General features: G+C 44.4%; 1 protein-coding gene across 14 annotated transcripts in view; it reads left to right on the forward strand.

Moving 5' to 3' along the window:
- phldb1a (pleckstrin homology-like domain, family B, member 1a) overlaps positions 1–23,211 on the forward strand; it is a 99,844-nt gene that overhangs the window by 62,750 nt on the left and 13,883 nt on the right. For 6 of the 14 annotated variants that reach the window (XM_046314224.1, XM_046314242.1, XM_046314285.1 and 3 more), the window contains 12 exons: positions 964–1,215; positions 2,539–2,721; positions 3,332–3,469; positions 3,884–4,012; positions 16,122–16,277; positions 17,589–17,789; positions 18,406–18,555; positions 19,504–19,629; positions 19,796–19,954; positions 20,375–20,521; positions 20,741–20,863; positions 21,052–21,142. In XM_046314224.1, the coding sequence (XP_046170180.1) occupies positions 964–1,215; positions 2,539–2,721; positions 3,332–3,469; positions 3,884–4,012; positions 16,122–16,277; positions 17,589–17,789; positions 18,406–18,555; positions 19,504–19,629; positions 19,796–19,954; positions 20,375–20,521; positions 20,741–20,863; positions 21,052–21,142 (1,855 nt within the window). The remainder of the gene's footprint in view (positions 1–963; positions 1,216–2,538; positions 2,722–3,331; positions 3,470–3,883; positions 4,013–16,121; positions 16,278–17,588; positions 17,790–18,405; positions 18,556–19,503; positions 19,630–19,795; positions 19,955–20,374; positions 20,522–20,740; positions 20,864–21,051; positions 21,143–23,211) is intronic. The other 8 variants (XM_046314231.1, XM_046314275.1, XM_046314266.1 and 5 more) reach the window with 8 other exon arrangements.

Below are 23,211 nucleotides of genomic sequence, written 5' to 3' on the forward strand. Positions count from 1 at the left end.
ATAGTTGGGCATTCACAGGCTTTTCTCTCGTCACTCTCTTGTGCATTTCCTCCCTGGTGGTTTCACAAACATGTTACATGGGTCATTAGTGGGTGGGTGGCATGAGACATTTGTTCTTTTGTTTCAGTCACAGTGTTGTTTACACACACACACGCACGCACGCACGCACGTGCGTGTTTAACTATACAGACTATATGTACTGTGTGTGGTACACAGTGTAGTGGGGCAGAGTGGAGATACATGTGAGGGTAAATGACTGCAGCAGATGGTGAGGTCAGAGGTGAAAGGTAGGCTGAAGAGACTGATGGGGTCACAAAATGGGTAGCAGCCGGGGGTACTAAGGGAATGATGGCAGCATCGTGTGTGTGTGTGGGGGTGTGGGGGTGTGGGTGTGTGTGTGATAGCTGTGTTTTTGTTTGGTTTGTGTTACTTAATGTGTCTATATTGAGTATGTGCGTATCTGTATATTTGTACTGGAAGTAGGTGCATTGGTTTATACCTTTATTTGGTTGGTGTATATGGGAGTTAATGTTAGTTAGGTTTAGCTTAGGTGCTCTCAACATATCTGTTTCCTAAGAATAGTGCTCTATGGAAGGCTAAAATATATGTGATTTAGAAGAAGAAAGCTCTAGCCTGGGTGGGGCCAGAGAGAAAGTTGAACACTTTCCCTGTTCTATATCAAAATACAGACCTAGCCTATACAGTATGATTCTGGCATGATGGCTAGAGGACCCCTGTAAAGGAACAGTTATGCTCATGCCTGTTCCGTCACTTCTGGTGTCTGGTTACAGTCAGCCAATAGGAACAGCCGATGGCTCTGAGACAGCTGCCTGGACGGGACAATGTCACACAAGGACAATTTTAGAGGCAATCTGAGCTGTGTCATTGTGTGGTTTGTAGGCCTTCTTACCACTTTGCTCTGTGTGTGTGTGTGCGCGCATGTGCGTGTGGATGTGTGTGTAGGAGCGACAGAGGTTGGAGACCATCCTTAGCCTGTGTGCGGAGTACACCAACTCTCCCCAGTGTCTGGGTGGTGAGACAGGGAGTACAACAGGGCACTTCCCTGGACCAGGGGAGGGGGGCGCTAGAGAGAGACCCTGTACAGAGACAGGTGGTGGGGCGACTCAGCGAGGAGGAGTGACTCAGAGGCAGAGAGAGAGTGACGAGGAGAACCAGAGAGAGGAGTCCAGCAGCACAGAGAGCACTCACCAGGAGGTGAGAAAAAACACACGCACAAACAAACACACACACGCGACTCAGGCACTCACACACACAAGCACACATGCATGCTCAAGCAGACAAACACACGCACACACTCATTCTCAGACTGTGCAATTGCCGTACCATGTGGTAATACAGACTGACAGGATGCTCCCGACGGTGCATCTATAGACGTTTGTGAGGGTCTTAGGGGCCAAGTAGAATTTCTTCAGCCTCCTGAAGTTGAAGAGGCATTGTTGCGCCTTCTTCACCACACTGTCGGTTTGAAGGGACCATTTCAGGTCCTCAGTGATGTGCACGCCGATGGACTTGAAGCTTTTGACCCTCTCCACTACGGCCCTGTCGTTGTGGATCCCTTCACACCAACGTGCTCTCTACTGTGTCCTGTAGTCCACGATCAGCACCTTCATTTTGTTGACGTTGAGGGAGAGGTCATATTCATGGTACCACGCTGCCAGGACTCTCACCTCCTTCCTGTAGGCTATCTTGTCGTTGTTGGTAATAAGGCTGTTGTGTCATCAGCAAACTTGATGATTGAGTTGAAGACATGCATGGCCACACAGTCATGGGTGAACAGGGAGTACAGAAGGGGGCTGAGCACACACCCGTGTGGGACCCCCGTGTTGAGGATCAGTGTGGCAGGGGTGTTGTTGCCTAACTTCACCACCTGGGGTTGGCCCATCAGAAAGTCTAAGACCCAATTGCACAGGAAGGGTTTCAGACCCAGGGCCCAAGGCTTGGTGATGAGCTTGGAGGGCACTATGGTGTTGAAGGGTGAGTTGTAGTTGATGAACAGCATTCTTATATTGGTAATCCTTCTTCCAGGTGGGATATTGCAGTGTGCAGTGCAATGGCGATTACGTAATCTGTTTAACTATTGGGCGGTATGGAAATTGTAGTGGGTTTAGGGTGTCGGGTAAGGTGGAGGTGATATTATCCTTAACTAGCCTATCAAAGCACTTTATGATGACATAAGTGACTGCTATGAGGCGGTAGTCATTTAGCTCAGTTAACTTGGGTACAGGAACAATGGTGGACATTTTGAAGTAAGTGGGGACAACAGAAGGGTAGGGAGAGATTGAACATGTCCGTAAACAATACAGCCAGCTGGTTGGCATATGCTCTAAGGGTGCGGCTTGGGATGCAGTCTTGCGAGGGGTTATTAACACACTTAAATGTCTTATTCACGTCGGCCACGGCGATCAGGAGTACACAGTCCTCAAGAGCAGCGTGGGCCCATGTTGGCGGCTCAGTGTTCACTGAATGTTCTCTTTTATTATGTAAGTACTCACATTGGTGCATGTGTGCTTTATCCAGCAGGAAGACTCAGGGTCAGGGTTAGGTCTGGGTGTGTCAGGGTTAGGATCAGGATCAGGTGTGTCTGGGCGTCAGGAGCAGCAGTACCTGGAGGAGGAGAGGACCAGGGTTCTGTCCAGGGTGGATAAGCTGAAACACAGAGTCACAGAGCTGGAGCAGCAGCTACAGGAGTCCAGACAGGAGGTAGGTTAACAAACAGCAACCCTTGTCCATTTCCCATAAGCACTGCAATACTCTCCAGTTGTAAGTGCACTGTTAAAATAAAGTGATTTGTAAAACTTAAACTAGTGGCAACTGAGCTGCCACCAACTTAATCAAAATGAAATCTTAACTTTGCGGGAGGTAGCCTTGAGGTTAGAGCGTTGTGAGTCGGTAACCAAAAGTTGGCTGGTTCGAATTCCAGAGCTAACAAACATTTAAAAATAATAATTTCGCTGTGCCCTAGGCGCTTAACCTTAATTGCTCCAGGGGTGCTATATAATGACGACCCTGGCCGGGACCCCACTTTTTTATTACAAACTTTATATATATATTTATATATATATATATATTTAACTTTATTTAATTAGGCAAGTCACTTGTGTGTAACAGGAAAAATAGAAGCATCCCCCAAATTATATTATTATAGGATAAACAGTAACTTCTACCTGATACAGCTAGCTAAGGATGGACTTTAGAGTCTGGTTCCTCTCCAGGTTTCTTGCAGCTGTGCTTCTACTTGCTTTTTGTGAGTCTAGGCCGAGTTACTGTAAACTAAGCACTGTTGTCTTGTTTGCCTGTCTGTCCCTCCTAGGCGGAGATGGAGAGGGCTCTGCTGCAGGGGGAGAGGCAGGCTGAGCAGGAGCAGGTCGAGGCAGAGACAGAGATCATCTCTCAGCTCCAGTCTAAACTCAGCCAGCTGGACAGGGCCACCCAGAGGGAGAAAGACAAGGTAGGACCATCTAGTAACAGATCACACAGCTACCTACACGTGCACACATGCAAGTGTGCATAGAATTTGTACTAGTAGTTGTACATCAAAGCTCTGTATCAATGATCAACCTTAATTTATATGGCCAAGTGTGTTGAGTACTGATAGCTATACACTTTTCAGCTTATTTTTTTCCTTTTGACTCAAAAAGATGCTTGAAGCCTTGCAACCTTAACCCCCGGCACCCTAATCCTCCTACCCCGTCACTCACCTACTGCCTTTGACCTCTCTTTAAAGCTGCTTGGCTGCATGGCGTGGTTTTGAGCAGTGTGTTTTGTTTCTCCCTGGGACGATGTGTGCACTTGTGTGTGTACGGTGTGTGCGTGTGTGTGTATGGTGTGTGTGTATGGTGTGTGTATGTGGTTTGTGTTCTAGGGGAGGGCTAATGTGTCTACTGAGCGGCAGCTGCTGGAGAGACTTCATGAGGGGTACAGTGAGCTGAAGAGCCAGGTTCATAACTGTCCTGAATCTCTGAGGGAACAGTTACAGGAGCAGCTACGGAGGGTCAGTGCTCTTCACACACCCTAGTCCACTAGAACTAGAACACTAGGAAATAGAACACTAGAACTAGAACACTAGAAATAGATCACTAGAACTAGATCACTAGAATTAGAACACTAGAATTAGAACACTGGAACTAGAACACTGGAACTAGAACACTAGAACTAGATCACTATAACTAGATCACTAGAACTAGAACAATGGAACTAGAACAATGGAACTAGAACACTGGAACTAGATCACTGGAACTAGAACACTGGAACTAGAACACTGGAACTAGAACACTAGGAACGAGAACACTAGGAACGAGAACACTGGAACTTGAACAGTGGAACTTGAACACTAGGAATGGAATACTAAAAATTGAACACTAGAACTAGAACGCTAGAATTAGAAGACTAGGGGCTGTATTTTTGGCTGTGTCAAACGCACGTTCGTTTGCAATTTCGCATTTAAAAATTGGCGCACTGGCATTTTCCAGCACAATGCCAGGTTCGGCAATTTATCTGTCTAACATAAGCTGACTTGCACTGAGGTGGGAGGGGTGGCAATATTTTGTTATGCAGGTGAATGAGGACCCAAAAGCGACTTGGCGAAAACAGAGTCTTTATTCCAGTAAAGGAAATATGCAATACTCCTAGACAAATCGGAGCGGTAAACAAAGCATAAAAAACTAATTCCACTCGTAGTGACGAGGACAGACTGGAGACTCGACCATAAGCTGTAGGTTGCCTCGGGAAGGCACCGACCGTAGCAGACTCAGACACCTGCTCACACGCAGCATCTGAGGGAAACACGACACGACAGGGCGAGACAAAGACACAGCACGGTGAACAATATACAAGGATCCGACAAGGACAGAAGTGGAAAACGAGGGGAGAAATAGGGACTCTAATCAGAAGACAAAATAGGGAACAGGTGTAAAAAGACTAAATGAGTGAGTTAGGAGAATGAGGAACAGCTGGGAGCAGGAACGGAACGATAGAGAGAGGAGAGAGAGGGAGGGGGAGAGAGAGGGATAGAAAAAGGGAACGAACCTAATAAGACCAGCAGGGGGAAACGAACAGAAGGGAAAGCATAATGACAAGACAATATATGACAAAACATGACAGTACCCCCCCACTCACCGAGCGCCTCCTGGCGCACTCGAGGAGGAACACTGGCGGCAACGGAGGAAATCATAGATCACAAACGGTCCAGCTTGTCCCGAGAAAGAACCCAACTCCTCTCCTCAGGACCGTAACGGAAAACGATAAAAAGGGAAACTAGGGTACTACTCTAAAAAAAAATGAGACACGGGTAGAGAACTGAAAGCTTTAGAGCAAACAGGACCAAACAGGCCAGGAGAGTAACAACTAGGGACAGACTGAGACACAGCAAGGGCAGGAACAAGACCAGGAGAGATGCGGTGGCAGGGAACAGACTGAGACCCAGCAAGACCAGGAGCAGAAGCAGAAAAAAAATTACCAGACTTATTCTGCGCGCAGTCTGAACAAGCAGCCACGAAACGGCGCGTGTCACGCTCCAGAGTAGGCCACCAAAACCGCTGGCGAATAGAAGCAAGCGTACCCCGAACGCCGGGGTGGCCAGCTAACTTGGCAGAGTGCGCCCACTGAAGAACAGCCAGACGAGTAGAAACAGGAACGAAAAGAAGGTTACTAGGACAAGCGTGCGGCAACGGAGTGTGAGTGAGTGCTTGCTTAACCTGTCTCTCAATTCCCCAGACAGTCAACCCGACAACACGCCCAACAGGAAGGATCACCTCGGGATCGGTAGAAGCCACAGAAGAACTAAAGAGACGGGATAAAGCATGAGGCTTGGTGTTCTTCGTACCCGGGCAATAAGAAATAACGAACTCGAAACGAGCGAAAAACAACGCCCAACGAGCATGACGCGCATTCAGTCGTTTGGCAGAACGGATGTACTCAAGGTTCCTTTGGTCAGTCCAAACGACAAAAGGAACGGTCGCCCCCTCCAACCACTGTCGCCATTTGCCTAGGGCTAAACGGATGGCGAGCAGTTCGCGGTTAGCCACATCATAGTTACGTTCCGACGGTGACAGGCGATGAGAAAAATACGCGCAAGGATGGACCCCATCGTCAGTATCGGAGCGCTGGGACAGAATGGCTCCCACGCCCACCCCCGACGCGTCAACCTCGACAATAAACTGTTTAGTGACGTCAGGTGCAACAAGGATAGGAGCGGATGCAAAACGCTTCTTGAGGAGATCAGAACAACAATCATACGACCGGTGAGGAGGAAGGGAGTTGGTTCTGGACCGACTGAAGACCGTGCGCAGACCATGATATTCCTCCGGCACTCCTGTCAAATCACCAGGTTCCTCCTGTGAAGAGGGAGCAGAAGAAACAGGAGGAATATCAGACATTAAACACTTCACATGACAAGAAACGTTCCAGGAAAGGATAGAATTACTAGACCAATCAAAAGAAGGATTGTGACACACTAGCCAGGAATGACCCAAAACAACAGGTGTAAAAGGTGAACAAAAAATCAAAAAAGAAATGGTCTCACTATGGTTACCAGATACAGTGAGGGTTAAAGGTAGTGTTTCACATAATATACTGGGGAGAGGACTACCATCCAAGGCAAACATGACCGTGGGCTCCCTAACTGTCTGAGAGGAATGTCATGTTCCCGAGCCCAGGCTTCGTCCATAAAACAGCCCTCCGCCCCAGAGTCTATTAATGCACTGCAGGAAGCTGCCGATCCGGTCCAGCGTAGATGGACCAGTAAGGTAGTACAGGTACTTGACGGAGAGGACCGTCTAGTAGCGCTTATCAGTCGCCCCCGCTTACTGATGAGCTCTGGCCTTTAACTGGACATGAAATGACAAAATGACCAGCGGAACCGCAATAGAGACAGAGGCGGTTGGTGATTCTCCGTTCCCTCTCCTTAGTCGAAATGCGAATACCCCCCAGCTGCATGGGCTCAACACCAGAGTCAGTGGGGAAAGATGGTAGTGTCGGAGAGAGGGGAGACACAGTTAACGCGAGCTCTCTTCTATGAGCTCGGTGACGAAGATCTACCCGTCGTTCAATGCGAATAGCGAGTTCAATCAAAGAATCCACGCTGGATGGAACCTCCCGAGAGAGAATCTCATCCTTAACCTTAGCGTGGAGTCCCTCCAGAAAATGAGCGAGCAACGCCTGCTCGTTCCAGTTACTGGAGGCAGCAAGAGTGCGAAACTCTATAGAGTAATCCGTTATGGATCGATTACCTTGACATAGGGAAGACAGGGACCAGGAAGCTTCTTTCCCAAAAACTGAACGATCAAAAACCCTAATCATCTCCTCTTTAAAGTTCAGATAATCGTTAGTACACTCAGCGCTTGCCTCCCAGATAGCTGTGCCCCACTGCCGAGCCCGACCAGTAAGGAGTGATATGACGTAGGCAATCCGAGCTCTCTCTTGAGTATGTGTTGGGTTGGAGAGAGAACACTATATCACACTGGGTGAGAAAGGAGCGGCACTCAGTGGGCTGCCCAGAATAACATGGTGGGTTATTAACCCTAGGTTCCGGAGGCTCGGAAGACCCGGAAGTAGCTGGTGGCACGAGACGAAGACTCTGATACTGTCCTGAGAGGTCGGAGACCTGAGCGGCCAGGGTCTCAACGGCATGCCGAGCAGCAGACAATTCCTGCTCGTGTCTGCCGAGCATCGCTCCCTGGAACTCGAGAGTAGAGTAGAGAGAATCCATAGTCGCTGGGTCCATTCTTGGTCGGATCCTTCTGTTATGCAGGTGAATGAGGACCCAAAAGCGACTTGGCGAAAACAGAGTCTTTATTCCAGTAAAGGAAATATGCAATACTCCTAGACAAATCGGAGCGGTAAACAAAGCATAAAAAACTAATTCCACTCGTAGTGACGAGGACAGACTGGAGACTCGACCATAAGCTGTAGGTTGCCTCGGGAAGGCACCGACCGTAGCAGACTCAGACACCTGCTCACACGCAGCATCTGAGGGAAACACGACACGACAGGGCGAGACAAAGACACAGCACGGTGAACAATATACAAGGATCCGACAAGGACAGAAGTGGAAAACGAGGGGAGAAATAGGGACTCTAATCAGAAGACAAAATAGGGAACAGGTGTAAAAAGACTAAATGAGTGAGTTAGGAGAATGAGGAACAGCTGGGAGCAGGAACGGAACGATAGAGAGAGGAGAGAGAGGGAGGGGGAGAGAGAGGGATAGAAAAAGGGAACGAACCTAATAAGACCAGCAGGGGGAAACGAACAGAAGGGAAAGCATAATGACAAGACAATATATGACAAAACATGACATATTTGAGGTGTGTTCTTTGAGGTGTGTCCAAGCACAACAGTGTAAATTTCATGCAGTGCTAATTGTAAGTTTTAAGACCCACAAAAATGGCATGGATTTTGAGAGCTGAAGCGCAGCCTATCCAGCCATGACGCACAGTGCCTATGGAAGGAGAGATGAACCTTTTTGTGCCAGTGAATCTCGTATTTAGAAACATAAAAAATATATATTTTTAGTTTCCCAACATTTTGTTTAATTTGATTAAAAACCAAGCCTACCCATAATCAAGGCTGGTTTAGCAGCATCACATAGGTGCATATTTTTATCCTTGCCATTAGCCAAAAGTAGCTTATGAATAAAGGGGTTTTAAATGGTCTACAGTTGTGGCCAAAAGTTTTGAGAATGACACAAATATTAATTTCCACAAAGTTTGCTGCTTCAGTGTCTTTAGATATGTTTGTCAGATGTTGCTATGGAGTACTGAAATATAATTACAAACATTTCATAAGTGTCAAAGGCTTTTATTGACAATTACATGAAGTTGATGCAAAGAGTCAATATTTGCAGTGTTGACCCTTCTTTTTCAAGACCTCTGCAATCCACCCTGGTATGCTGTCAATTAACTTCTCGGCCACATCCTGACTGATAGCAGCCCATTCTTGCATAATCAATGTTTGAAGTTGGTCAGAATTTGTGGGTTTTTGTTTGCACACCGCCTCTTGATTGACCACAAGTTCTCAATGGGATTATGGTCTGGGGAGTTTCCTGGCCATGGACCCAAAATATCGATGTTTTGTTCCCCAAGCCACTTAGTTATCACTTTTGCCTTATGGCAAGGTGCTCCATCATGCTGGAAAAAGCATTGTTCGTCACCAAACTGTTCCTGGATGGTTGGGAGAAGTTGCTCTCGAAGGATGTGTTGGTACCATTTTTTATTCATGCCTGTGTTCTTAGGCAAAATTGTGAGTGAGCCCACTCCCTTGGCTGAGAAGCAACCCCACACATGAATGGTCTCAGGATGCTTTACTGTTGGCATGATACAGGACTGATGGTAGCGCTCACCTTGTCTTCTCCGGACAAGCTTTTTTCTGGATGCCCCAAACAATCGGAAAGGGGATTCATCAGAGAAAATGACTTTTCCCCAGTCCTCAGCAGTCCAATTCCTGTACCTTTTTCAGAATATCAGTCTCTCCCTGATGTTTTTCCTGGAGAGAAGTGGCTTCTTTGCAGCCCTTCTTGACACCAGGCCATCCTCCAAATGTCTTCACCTCACTGTGCATGCAGATGCACTCACACCTGCCTGCTGCCATTCCTGAGCAAGCTCTGTACTGGTGGTGCCCCAATCCCGCAGCTGAATCAACTTTAGGAGACGGTTCTGGCGCTTGCCAGACTTTCTTGTGCGCCCTGAAGCCTTCTTTACAACAATTGAACCGTTCTCCTTGAAGTTCTTGTTGATCCGATAAATGGTTGATTTAGGTGCAATCTTACTGGCAGCAATATCCTTGCCTGTGAAGCCCTTTTTGTGCAAAGCAATGATGAACGGCATGTGTTTCCTTGCAGGTAACCATGGTTGACAGAGGAAGAACAATGATTCCAAGCACCACCCTCCTTTTAAAGCTTCCAGTCTGTTATTCGAACTCAATCAGCATGACAGAGTGATCTCCAGCCTTGTCCTCGTCAACACTGTAGTGTCTTTGGCTATGCAGGATTAAGTGATATGACATGCTATTCTATAAAATAATTTCTCCGTAATTAATCTTACCTGATTGAGCTAATCATGTAAATGTAATTAACTAGAGAGTCGGGGCACCACGAAAGAACATTTATAGAGCTGTTATCTTCCGAATAAACTCTTAAAGACCTAGTAATATTTGACATCAATAGCAATCAATATTAATCGTCATCTTAATTCAGTCTCATCTGAAAGTTGTAAATTCTTGGTTATCTGCACGAACCCTGGCTAACAAGTTGAATCAGCGATACAAAATAGGGTTTAATTGTTTATGTACTAAATACATAACTAATCACACATACACATAATTAAATCATAACTTGATTACAAATGATGTCATGAAGGAAAACGTCCCTAGCGGGCAGAACAGATATGAAAGCTTGTTACACAAAAGAAAAGGGGCTGGGTTTGAGTGAAAGAGCGTGAAGACTGAGGGACACAGGGAGAAGCTGTGCTATCGTAAATACAGTATCTTTTGCATTCTAAATTACCGCCCATTTGGAAAAGGAAAATGCACTAAATATTTTCTCTGAGCTGCGCGTCGGTAGGTTGGTGGTAGATGGAAGGCCGTGTTGTCCAACCGAGTCCTTTGTCCTTTGAAGAATGTCTTTGCTGGTCAATTGGATACGTTGTAGTACCTTCGTTGTGTGGTAGACGGGATACTCTGTCTGTTCCTTCCTAAACCTCGTTTGCATCTGCTGTTGCTAACTCAACGGCTAGGAGGTATCCCTTCTGTAGTGAATAAGAGTTCAAAGTTCATACCATTTGCAACCAAAGCTCACGCTGATGTTGGCTTCGTTCTGTAGTTATCATCTGAACCATTCTGACATTGGACCATCGTCCTCACATCCTCGGAACAGCAGGTTACATTGTCGTCAAGGCTTTATATAGGAAGGGAGAGGAGGTCGTGTTTGAAAAGTTTTATAGCCCATGTCCCTTCACAGCCACTGATTGAGCAGAGCCCTACCTTATGAAAACCCAAATCTCACATTTTAGAAGCTAAAATCACATCACGAATAATTTCATATTCAAACATTTAAATTGAACAACAATTCCATGTGAATCCGATAACTCTGATGTGTAGACTTTCCACTGTAGAGTTTATGTTATCTTATCATTGATGAGAATGTCTCCGATGACCACCGAACTGACACCATATTCATTAATTACCACCGCATATGTTCAATTGGTCGGATTACCAGAATATAGTTAATTTCCCCCCACCTTCCGAATCTCTGTTAACCAAGGGTTTTGCAAATGTAACATCAGTAGGGTAGAGAGGGGAAAAAGGGGTGAAGAGGTATTTATGACTGTCATAAACCTACCCCCAGGCCAACGTCATGACAACACTCACACCTGTGTTAACGAGCTAATCACTGACATGATGTCAGCTAGTCCTTTTATGGCAAGGCTGAAATGTAGAAATGTGGAAATGTTTTTTTTGGATTCAATTCATTTTCATGACAAAGAGGGACTTTGCAATTAATTGCAATTCATCTGATCACTCTTCATAACATTCTGGAGTATATGCAAATTGCCATCATACAAACTGAGGCAGCAGACTTTGTGAAAATTAATATTTTTGTCATTCTCAAAACTTTTGGCCACAACTGTACTTAGAGTGCCTTGAAAAGTTTTTGCCCTCATTATTCACAATTCACATACCTGCATTTGCTTGTTCAAGTAGGCTATCCATCCCCATTTAGGGCAGCAGGTAGCCTAGCGGTTAGAGCATTGGGCCAGCAACAGAAAAGTCACTAGTTTGAATCCCAGAGCAGACATTGTGGAAAATGTGTCGCTGTGCCCGTGAGTAAGTCACTTAACCCTTATTGTTCCAGGACAGCCGTTGATAATGGCAGACTCTTGCCGGTCTTTTTTTCGATTAACTCGGTCCATATATAGCCTAGATATCGATCTAAGAATACTGTGTAAACAACGGAAAAAAAAGCTTTTTCTAACGTAACGTCATTTTTTAAAATAAAAAAAGTTGACGATAAACTTTCACAAAACACTTCGAAATACTTTTGTAATGCAACTTTAGGTATTAGTACACGTTAATAAGCGATAAAATTCATCAGGAGGCGATGTAAATTCTATAGATGTCCGTCTCGAAAAAATGTCTTGGAGAGAGCTCGACCAAAACATCCGGTCGGAGACCGGAGGGAATCAGTTCCCTTGTGTCGGTTTGACCAAGAATCAAATCCGAATCAAATGACAAGACTCTAGTGCTGTAGGCACTGCAACCTCGGCTAATTTAATTCGGTTCACTTTGAACAATTCCTTGAAGTCGCGCATGGATATTTATTTCCATTTTCAGTGATCAGATTTTCATGCACTTTTCGATGAAACGCACGTTCTGTTATAGTCACAGCCGTGATTTAACCAGTTTTAGCAGGGCGCTGAAATGTTGAGCGATTTTTAACAAAAAGCTGCGAAAAGCTGCTTAAATTCTCGACTTCCCGAACAGGTTAAAACAGATTGATTGTTTTTTGTTTAATTTATTTAACCTCTCTGCGAGTAAGGCTAGTTTCCTGAATTTCCACCTGTCTGACGTGCCCAAAGTAAACTGCCTGTTACTCAAGCCCAGAAGCTAGGATATGCATATAATTGATAGAATTGGAAAGCAGACACTCTGAAGTTTTTAAAACTGTTACAATAATGTCAGTGAGTATAAGAATACTGATATAGCAGGCGAAAACCAGAGGAAAATTGATCCAGAATTGTTTGTTTTGGAGCTCACAATGACTTCCAATGCAATGCTATTGAAAGATTCTAATTTCCACCTTCCAGATTGCAGTTACTATGGCTTCCACTAGATGTCAACAGTCTTTATACAAGGTTTTAGGCTTGTTTTTTTTAATGAAGAAGTGTTTGTAGTCGTTCCAAGTTGAGCGCTAGGGCAAATGTAGTCTTTTGCGCGCGTGAACGTGGGCGTACTCTTTGTTCTTTTCCTTTGCTATTGAACATAGTAATCTCCGTCTGAAATATTATCATTCATTTAGATATTAGACAACCTGAGGAATAATTAAAAACATTGTTTGACTCGTTTGGACAAAAATTGCTGGTATATTTTTGGAATCTTTTGTATGCATGTTGAAGGACTGGATTATCGAATTCAATGGCGCCAACTAAACAGTGTTTTTGGGATATAAAGAAGGACTTTATCGAACAAAACGACCATTCATTGTGTAGCTGGGACCCTTGGGATTGCAAACAGAGGAAAAGTAAGTAAGTCAAAGTAAGTGATTTATTTTATCGCTATTTTGTGATTTTGTGTCACCTGTGCTGGTGTGAAAAGGATGTTGTTGTGGGGCGCTGTCCTCAGTCAATCGAATGCTATGCTTTCGCCGTGAAGCCTTTTTGAAATCTGACAACGCAGTTCGATTACCAAGATTCTAAGCTAAAGAATCATGTATGACACTTTTATTGTCATGAATGTTTAATATTACGATTTTGTATTTTGAATTTGGTGCGCTCCGATTTCACCGGATGTTGTCGAACTTTATCCCGCTGGCGGGATCTCCCCTCTAAGAGGTTTTAACAATCAAACTTATTAGAACAATTCACTGTCTATGGGTTTATGGCTGAAATACAATGCAATTGCATCTGCTATTTCTGGAGAAGAGCAAAAATGATCTGTAAGATGGTTCCATGATGGCTATAAAACACTATATTTGCCTTTCTCTTTATCCAGTTGCCTTGTCTGTATTATACATGTTATGCAGGTGAGTGAGGACCCAAAAGCGATATAACGGAAACAGAGTCTTTTAATGTCCAAACAGGGAAAACACAAATCCTCTAGTTTAACAGGAGAGTCCCCCTTCTAGTTGTTGAGGAGAGTTGCAGGGCTAGCGGCAACAGACTGCAGGTCCCTTCGGGTAGGCGCGGGCCGTAGAGGATAGAGACACCTGCTCACACGTAGTATCTGATGACGAGGCAGAATACAACTGGACGGAACAAAAGCAAAGCAAACAGCAAACAGCAAACAAGAATCCGACAAGGACAGAGGCAGAAACCGAGAGAGAAATAGAGACTTAATCAGAGGGCAAAATAGGGAACAGGTGTGAAAGAGTAAACGAGGTCGTTAGGAGACTGAGGAACAGCTGGGAGCAGGAACGGAACGATAGAGAGAGAGAGGAATAGAGAGAGAGAAAGAAACCTAATAAGACCAGCAGGGGGAAACGAAGAGAAGAGAAAGCACACGGACAAGACATGACAATACAATACATGACAATACACCCATGGGGAGCAGTTATGGTGCCTGTAACTGTATTTAGACATAGCCTATTTAAAACAAGTTTTTTTTTTTTTTTTTTTTGAATTATACGTTGTCTTTTTAGGCTTTCTCAATAGCCTAGTGAATTTCATCTTGCTTATTGAGTATGTTTGGCATGTCAGACTGCAATGTACAGTAGACCTAGCCACTATATCAGTGCAAATGTTATAATCTATGTTTAACATTGTATTTCCATATTGAAGCAATGCAATTGGAACAATGGGGACTGAAAACATGTTCAACATATTTTGCAAATATGGGCAGGCTATTTAACGAACTAGGCTATAATAGGACTAACATTTTAATTGTAGTTGATGACAAAGCAATACATGAAATACAGTAAATACACAACTTGAAGCAGCTACTTATTTAGCCATGGAGCACGTTTTGATTGGCCATTGAGGGGCCAAGCCTCAACTCACCCACAACTTCTTTATTCATAAAAAACCCAGCCCTTTCGCGCCACTGCCAGCTACTACTCCCATAATTCCGGTTCTGAAGATATCTAAAATATTTCTGACAGCCCCCGGAACCTATAACACTACCTACAGCGCTAAGATTTACCATTGCGATAGGTTTGTTAAAATAGCCCTAGAACTTTAACACTAGAAATTTAACACTAGAACTTGACCACTAGAATTAGAATACTACAACTAGAAAACTGTAGAACACTAGAACTTGAATACTAGAACTAGCTGCCCCAAAACAGAACAGACTCCAGAGTCATAACAAACCATGGGCTACAATCAGACAGAAACACCTGAAGTACAGCAGATACAATCATAACACATCATACAGTCATACTGTCAGAACCACTTACAAAACATCACCCATCCTCAACAAATAGAGCTGGGCCTTTCCACGAAATGAGTCATTTTGGGTAGTGTAACTTCATGAAAAGAAGGCGTTTTAATTCACATAATTTTAACATTCTGTCAGAAAGGGCATGTGTTCAACTTAAAAAAAACTAGTTTTTGCGTTGACCCATTCAATTTTCCACCAAAAAACGGCCACAAAGAGCAGAACCAAAACCACTATGATTTTACTATTAGATGTTTAATGTTTCTTTAGATTTTTTTTCATGAATATTTCACCATATTGAAACAATTCATTAAATCAATCAATTTCCTAGAAGTCACAGAGGGTACACAGAGGGACATGCCAAAATGTTGAATCTTGGAACAAGTTTATTTCATTTTACATGTGGTCTATATTAAATGGCACTTCATTGAACATAACAGGCTTTTAAATGCAATATTGGTGCTCAATTGCTACTTAAAATATCATAGGGACCCAGAAAGTACACAGCAACTGCTTAAATGTATTGCCTTGGAAAAGAGCAAGCATATCAAAGCTGTGAATGAAAGGACATTTGGACACTGGACTTCATTCAGGACTTTGGAAGTTGTATCGCTTTGCATGTGCTTGTTTTATTTTAAAAAACGATTGTGAAGTAGCCTAGAAGTATACTGTGCCCTTTCTGCTATGTATGTTGCAATACCATATAAAAATGTACTTTACTAATGAAATAACTAGCTGCATGCTATAAGGATTTTAAAAAATCAGAGAACATGTTTTCATACTGTTATTACTCCTGTTTGTCAGTGAATAAGACCTCCCCATTTTGAATTGGTGTGACCTGTCTGTGTGTCTGTCTGGCCTCTTGTCTGTCCGTCTGTCTCTCTCTGTGTTAGATACTGCCCTGTTGGAGCTAGGAACACAAGCATTTCGCTACACCCGCAATAACATCTGCTAAATATGTGTATGTGACAAGTAACATTTGATTTGATCTGTCTGTTGGTCCATCTGTCTACCTGTAGGAGGCAGATGCGCTTGAGGTGGGGACCAAGCAGTTTGAGGACTTGGAGTTCCGTCAACTGGAGAGAGAGAGCGGTCTGGAGGAAGAGAAGGAGACGCTCAGCAGACAGCTGCTCCTGGAAAGGGCCGAGTACCACCGCAGCGTGGCCAAGAGAAAGGTAGAACAGGACACACTGCTACACAGTAGTCTACACCATATTGGTCATGATGAACCCTTTTCACACTACTGAGCTGAGCTGAACTGTAATACGCTGGCCTGGTTAGTTGTTAGCCTCTACGGGATTGGTGTCCCTATACTGGGATAGTTGCGCTAATGTGATTAGCATGACATTGTAAGTAACAACAAACTTTCCAGGACACAGACGTGTCTTATATGGGCAGAACGCTTAAATTCCTGTTAATCTAATGGCACTGTCCAATTTCAGTAGCTATTACAGTGAAAAAAGACCATACTATTGTTTGAAGAGAGTGCACAACAACAACAAACTTTTATCATGGCAACTGGCATGATACATTCACCTCTGAAGGTAAATAATGTACTTATATTCAGTAATCTCTCTCTGATTTGTCATCCCGAAGGTCCCAGAGATAAAATGTAGCATGTTTTTTTAATATAAAATCCATTTTTATATTAAAATGTAGGAACTGGGTTCCACAGTTTGAACCCCTGCTTTCTCTGGCTCCACACCCACCCTGCCTGGCCATTTAGATGTGTGAAAGTTAGTGTTTAAGCTAATGATCCATCATGTAGGACATTCCTCTGGGAGTGTGTAAACTTAAATAGTTTATTACCATAGCATACCATATCATTGTTGTATGTTCTCTATAGTTATGTACTTGAAAATGTATCAATTGACCAATTTGGCACATTGGGCAGACATAATATTGTCCAGTATTGCAATGCTTCACTGGATCAATCTGAAACTGCACACAATTTAGATGTTGGCCATCTATTGGCCAACATCTAAATTGCGGCTAAACAGCAATATTATATTATGGCATTTCTCTTGCATTTCAAAGATGATGGAACAAAAAATATATAGAAAACGCATGTTTTTTTGTCGGTATTTTCTTTTACTAGATCTAATGTGTTATATTCTCCTACATTAATTTCACATTTCCACAAACTTCAAAGTGTTTCCTTTCAAATGGTACCAGGAATATGCATATCCTTTGCTTCAGGTCCTGAGCTACAGGCAGTTAGATTTGGGTGTCATTTTAGGCCATTTGTTTTTAAAAAGGGTACGATTCTTAAGAGGTTTTTAAGCATCCACCACAGTTGCTAATACCATACTGGAAAGGACAATGAGAAAATAAAATATCAAAACTAGTTCAGTATGTTTCAGGTTGGGACAACAGTGTGAGAGCGATAATAGTCATACAATCATGGAAAAAAGTATGGAATTAAAAAATCCTTTGAGCTTGCATTGTAAGATGGGATGTAAAGCGAAGTGCACCTTGTTCTTTAGGAGAAGATGGCTGCTCTGGAGGTGCAGGCCAACCAGTTAGGGGTGCAGGCAGCTCAGGACTGTGAGAGGATGGCTAAAGACAGGACCCTGGCCCTACAGCTGCTTCATAAAGAGAAGGACAGGCTGTCCACTCTGGAGAAGAGATACCACACTCTGACAGGAGGACGGAGCTTCCCCAAGCCCTGCAGCACCATGAAAGAGGTGAGAAGGAGGAACACAATCAATTGAATTCATCTGGATTTGTCCAGATAGTATTTAAATGATTTAATTATTAGTTTCTTAGGCTTAAAAATGTTGATACTTTTTTGTTTGTTTTTGTTTTAGAATCATTTGAAAGGGGGAGGTGCTTTACAAGCCTCAGTTTTTTTTAACCTCTTCGGCACATGCTCTTTTTGTTTGCCTTTAAAACTCTCTTTATATTGATTTACATTTTCTTGTGTGCAAATAAATAAACACATAAATAAATAGTCCACTCAGCAGCAACTGTCACTGTTTCCTAGAGAGTCACGGGATCTATAAAAACAACCCACAAGTGAGGCCGCAGTACCTCAGAGATGCTGAGGACTCTTGTTAGTGTAAATTGCTGACATCACTGAGCTGGCCTCTCGTACTGAGAGGAGATCAGCTATGTTTGTCAAGTTGGACTAGTCTAAATGATATAGGTGAAGGCTTTTCTACTGCTGTGTTGCTGTAATGAATAGAGGATAGTCATTAGGGTTAGTATGTGTTGTTTACAGTGTATTTACAATAGTAGGGTAACAGGTTAAACCATAAACTTTTGAGTACACGTTTGACTGAAAACTTTTAATGAAAACAGGAAGTACCAGTGCTGCATATCAGCGAACCTGACCTGGTACAGGGGGAGGTTGTCCCTCCTCCACATCCTCCCTGCCCTCCTCCTGCCTCCTTCTCTTCTTCCTCCTCATACACCCCCTCCCCTGACCTCTGTCCCACCAGGCCACAGGAGGTAAACACACTGACGCATGTGGACTGACTAAACTACCCATAATGCAGCCTGACTACACTACCCACAATCCCCCTTCCTTTGGGGATGTATCCTACCTGGCTTGCTCTGCATTTGTCTTGTGTCCACTAATAGAAATGAGAGGAATATTTCACCTTTATTTAACAAGGCAAGTCAATTAAGAACAAATTATTATTTTCAATGACGGTCTAGGAACAGTGGGTTAACTGCCTTTTTCAGGGGCAGAATGACATATTTTTACCTTGTCAGCTTGGGGATTTGATCTTGCAACCTTTCGGTTACTAGTCCAACGCTCTAACCACTAGGCTACCTGCCGCCCCAATATGTGTTTTTGAGAAGCTTGAAAAATAATCCCTTCTTTGTATTAGTCTGTAGGTGTGTCTTATGACAAGGTGGCCTGTGCCTGAATGTTTCTGCATCTACATTTGTATCGTTTGTGTTGGGGTTGTCTCAATTTGTGACTTTGGATCCAGTGTGTTTGGACCAAGTGTCTGTTTGTTTTTGTGTGGCTTGGCTGGCTTACCTTTACCCTTTGTGATGAGTACCTGTACTGTAGTTTGAGGTGAGTTATTTTTTGTGTGATAATGATCAAATACAAAATTAATTTTAGGAACTCGTGCATGTGTGTGGGAATCTCTGATTCTCTGTGTGTGTGTGTGTGTGTTTGTTTAACTATCCTTGTGGGTACCAGAAGTCCTCACAAGGATAGGGATATTTTGGACATTTTGCCAGTCTCACAAGGAAAAATGTACAAACATGTATACATTCCCTACTGTTAGTAGCTCTGGGTAAGAGCGTCTGCTAAATAACTAAAATGTAAAAATTAAATAAAAATTATGGGAATGTAAGGGTATTTTGTCTTTAGGTATACAATATATCCCTTATTTCAACTTGTGTGTGCTTGTGTTGTGGGTGTTGGTGTTGATGCAGGAGTACCTCAGGCTCGCTGATGTCTATAAGATGTATGGGAGCGGTGGTCCTCTCCCGACCTACTCTACCTCCCCTGCTCCTCACTGCCTCTCTCTCACTGTTGCTGCAGCAGCTCTGCCCGGCGAGGTAGAATATACCACCTACTTTCTATTATTCCCTCTGTTTCTGTTGGCTTTCTTGGACATATACCCTTGGTTAACAATCCTACCTCTCTCTGCTCTCTCCCAATATCTACAACCTTTGCCTTGTGTTTGTCTCTGTGCGCATTTGTGTGTTGATTATCTTTGTAAAGGAATACGTCACAGTTAGTCAGTTAAGCCAGATGTTGGGGATGCAGAAACGTGGCCCCTCCCCCGCACTTTCTATCCAGTCATTCCAGCTTGCGCTCGCTGATGCTGCCTTCTCCTGCCACACAACTCCATGTGACACCTCCCCCACTATCTCAGTTGAGGTGTGTGCCTCCCTCCTGGCTTTAAACCCCTCTTACCTTTCAGACTGTCACACGTAGACCACGTTTATATGGTTTATGGAGATATGGAATAAAATGTATTGTGGATGAAGTTATCTTGGGATTTGGTATAGATAAACTGAGCTTTCTCCTTTAGATTTTGGTGAATGGACCAACCTTTCTGCGCATAGAATGTTCTGAAATGACTTTACTTTATTCACTATGTTATGGATGGTTTCTATTACTGTCTGGGTAAAAGAAAGTATTCGCCATCAGCTTTATATTACTCCTATCAAGGAATTTCTGTTCTATTACTTCTTATTTCTCCTGCCTCCTACCTCTTTTATGCTTCTCATCCTGTGTCTGTTGCTCTCCTTCTTTGCTCTCCTCTGCCTGGACTCTCTGCACCACCACCCCCCTCAGAGCCAGCCTGAGTGGATTAGACCTCACAACCCGGCCCTTAACTTAGAGCGCTGGTACCAGGACATAATGTCAGCAGGGGAGCCCCACCACCAGTCATGCCCTCCCCCTCTCCCTGCTAAGTCTCACTCCTCACGCAGATCTAGCCAGGTAAACCTCTCGCCTCTCTTTGCTTTAATCTACTATGCTATTTGTTCTATTCTTTATTTCATTTCCTGATATTATGTTTGGCATTTTGATCAGGTTTGGGTTGCTGGCCAGTGTTGGTGATTGTTGATATCAGTCATCTTGGTCGCCGGTTGTGTCATGGAGACCTCTTCTGGTCACCTGTCTGACTGACTTGTTTGACTCCTCTGGTTTTGTCTTCAGGTGTACCGGTCAAAACCAGATGGTGATGTAGGTCAGACAGCATCACGCTCAAGTAGTGTCAATGGTACTGCCAGCCCTCCACAGTCCAATGGGGTTACACTGGGCCGAAGCACACCCATCAAGGTAAGGGACTCTCTTATACATCCTCTACCCATAGATCATGGTGGTAGGAACTATTTGATTCTACTCTATGCTCTTCCCTTCTCTTTTATTATATTCTATTCCATATTATATTCTGATATTCTCTATTATATTCTACATGTATATGTAATACCTCTTCATAACTCCCAACTCTGTCTGTCCCCTCGCAGGGTCTCCAGCTGGTGTCCAGGGAGCTGTCGGCATCAGGCCCTCCAGACATGGTGATGGACACCAGGAGACAGCTGTCACTGCAGAGCAAAGGTAACAGAGCCCCTCCCTTTCCCCTGTCTGGTTCCATCTAAACTCAGCAAAAAAATAAACATCCCTTTTTCAGGACCTGTCTTTCAAAGATAATTCGTAAAATCGAAATAACTTCAAAGATCTTTATTGTAAAGGGTTTAAACACTGTTTCCCATGCTTGTTCAATGAACCATAAACAATTAATGAACATGCACCTGTGGAACGGTCGTTAAGACACTAACAGCTTACAGACGGTAGGAAATTAAGGTCACAGTTGTGAAAACTTAGGATACTAAAGAGGCCTTTCTACTGACTCTGAAAAACACCAAAAGAAAGATGCCCAGGGTTCCTGCTCATTTGCGTGAACGTGCCTTAGGCATGCTGCAATGAGACATGAGGACTAAGACAGTGCTACAGGGAGACAGGAGATGATGGCCAGGCTACCTGCACAAGATTGCTGAAATGTCCGGGACAGGTACAGGATGGCAACAACAACTGACCGAAGACAGTGTGGATGACGGATCACCACCTCAAGCTGAACTTCGGCAAGACGGAGCTGCTCTTCCTCCGGGGAAGGACATGGACAGCTGACAACTCCATTGTGTCCTCCTCCCAGAGCGCAGTGGCAGACCACGTGTAACAATACCTGCACAAGATCAGTACGTCTGAACATCACATCTGCGGGACAGGTACAGGATGGCAACAACAACTGACCGAGGTACATCAGCTGTGAGGGGGCACCTCAGATAAGGGCACTGCGTTCATCCACCTCTGGCCTGCTCGCCTCCCTACCACTGAGGAAGTACAGTTCCCGCTCAGCTCAGTCAAAACTGTTCGCTGCTCTGGCTCCCCAATGGTGGAACAAACTCCCTCACGACGCCAGGACAGCGGAGTCAATGCACCACCTTCCGGAGACACCTGAAACCCCCACCTCTTTAAGGAATACACCTAGGACCCTGCCTCACACAGGAAGGCAGGTCCTAATCCAGGCACTTGTCATCTCCCGTCTGGATTACTCACTCGCTGTTGGCTGGGCTCCCTGCCTGTGCCATTAAACCCCTACAACTCATCCAGAACGCCGCAGCCCGTCTAGTGTTCAACCTTCCCAAGCACTACCCCGCTCCTCCGCTCTCTCCACTGGCTTCCAAAGCATCCGCTACAAGACCATGGTGCTTCCGGACTGTCTTTAAGGAATACCTAGGATAGGATAAAGTAATCCTTCTTAAAATATTTAGATGCACTATTGTAAAGTGGTTGTTCCACATCATAAGTGAATGCACAATCCCTCCATCAGTGCATCAGGAAGCACAATCCCTCCATCAGTGCTCAGACTGTCCGCAATAGGTTGAGAGAGGCTGGACTGAGGGCTGTAGGCCTGTTGTAAGGCAGGTCCTCACCAGACATCACCGGCAGCAATGTTGCCTATGGGCACAAATCCACCGTTGCTGGACCAGACAGGACTGGCAAAAAGTGCTCTTCACCTGACGAGTCACGGTTTTGTCTCACCAGGGGTGATGGTTGGAATCCCATTTATCGTTAAAGGAATGAGCGTTACACCGAGGCCTGTACTCTGGAGCGGGGAGGGTCCTTCATGGTCTGGGGCGGTGTGTCACAGCATCATTGGACTGAGCTTGTTGTCATTGCAGGCAATCTCAACGTTGTGCGTTACAGGGAAGACATCCTCCTCCCTCATGTGGTACCCTTCCTGCAGGCTCATCTTGACATGACCCTTCAGCATGACAATGCCACCAGCCATACTGCTCGTTCTGTGCGTGATTTCCTGCAAGACAGGAATGTCAGTGTTCAGCCATGGCCAGCGAAGAGCCCGGATCTTAATCCCATTGAGCACGTCTGGGTCCTGTTAGATCGGAGGTTGAGGGATAGGGCCATTCCCCCCAGAAATGTCCTGGAACTTGCAGGTGCCTTGGTGGAAAAGTGGGGTAACATCTCACAGCAAGAAGTGGCAAATCTGGTGCAGTCCATGAGGAGGAGATGCACTGCAGTACTTAAAGCAGCTGGTGGCCACACCAGATACTGACTGTTACTTTTGATTTTGACCCCCTTTGTACAGGGACACATTATTCAATTTC

Source organism: Oncorhynchus gorbuscha, linkage group LG02 (genome assembly GCF_021184085.1).
Source record: "Oncorhynchus gorbuscha isolate QuinsamMale2020 ecotype Even-year linkage group LG02, OgorEven_v1.0, whole genome shotgun sequence".
Classification (NCBI taxonomy): Eukaryota; Metazoa; Chordata; class Actinopteri; order Salmoniformes; family Salmonidae; genus Oncorhynchus; species Oncorhynchus gorbuscha.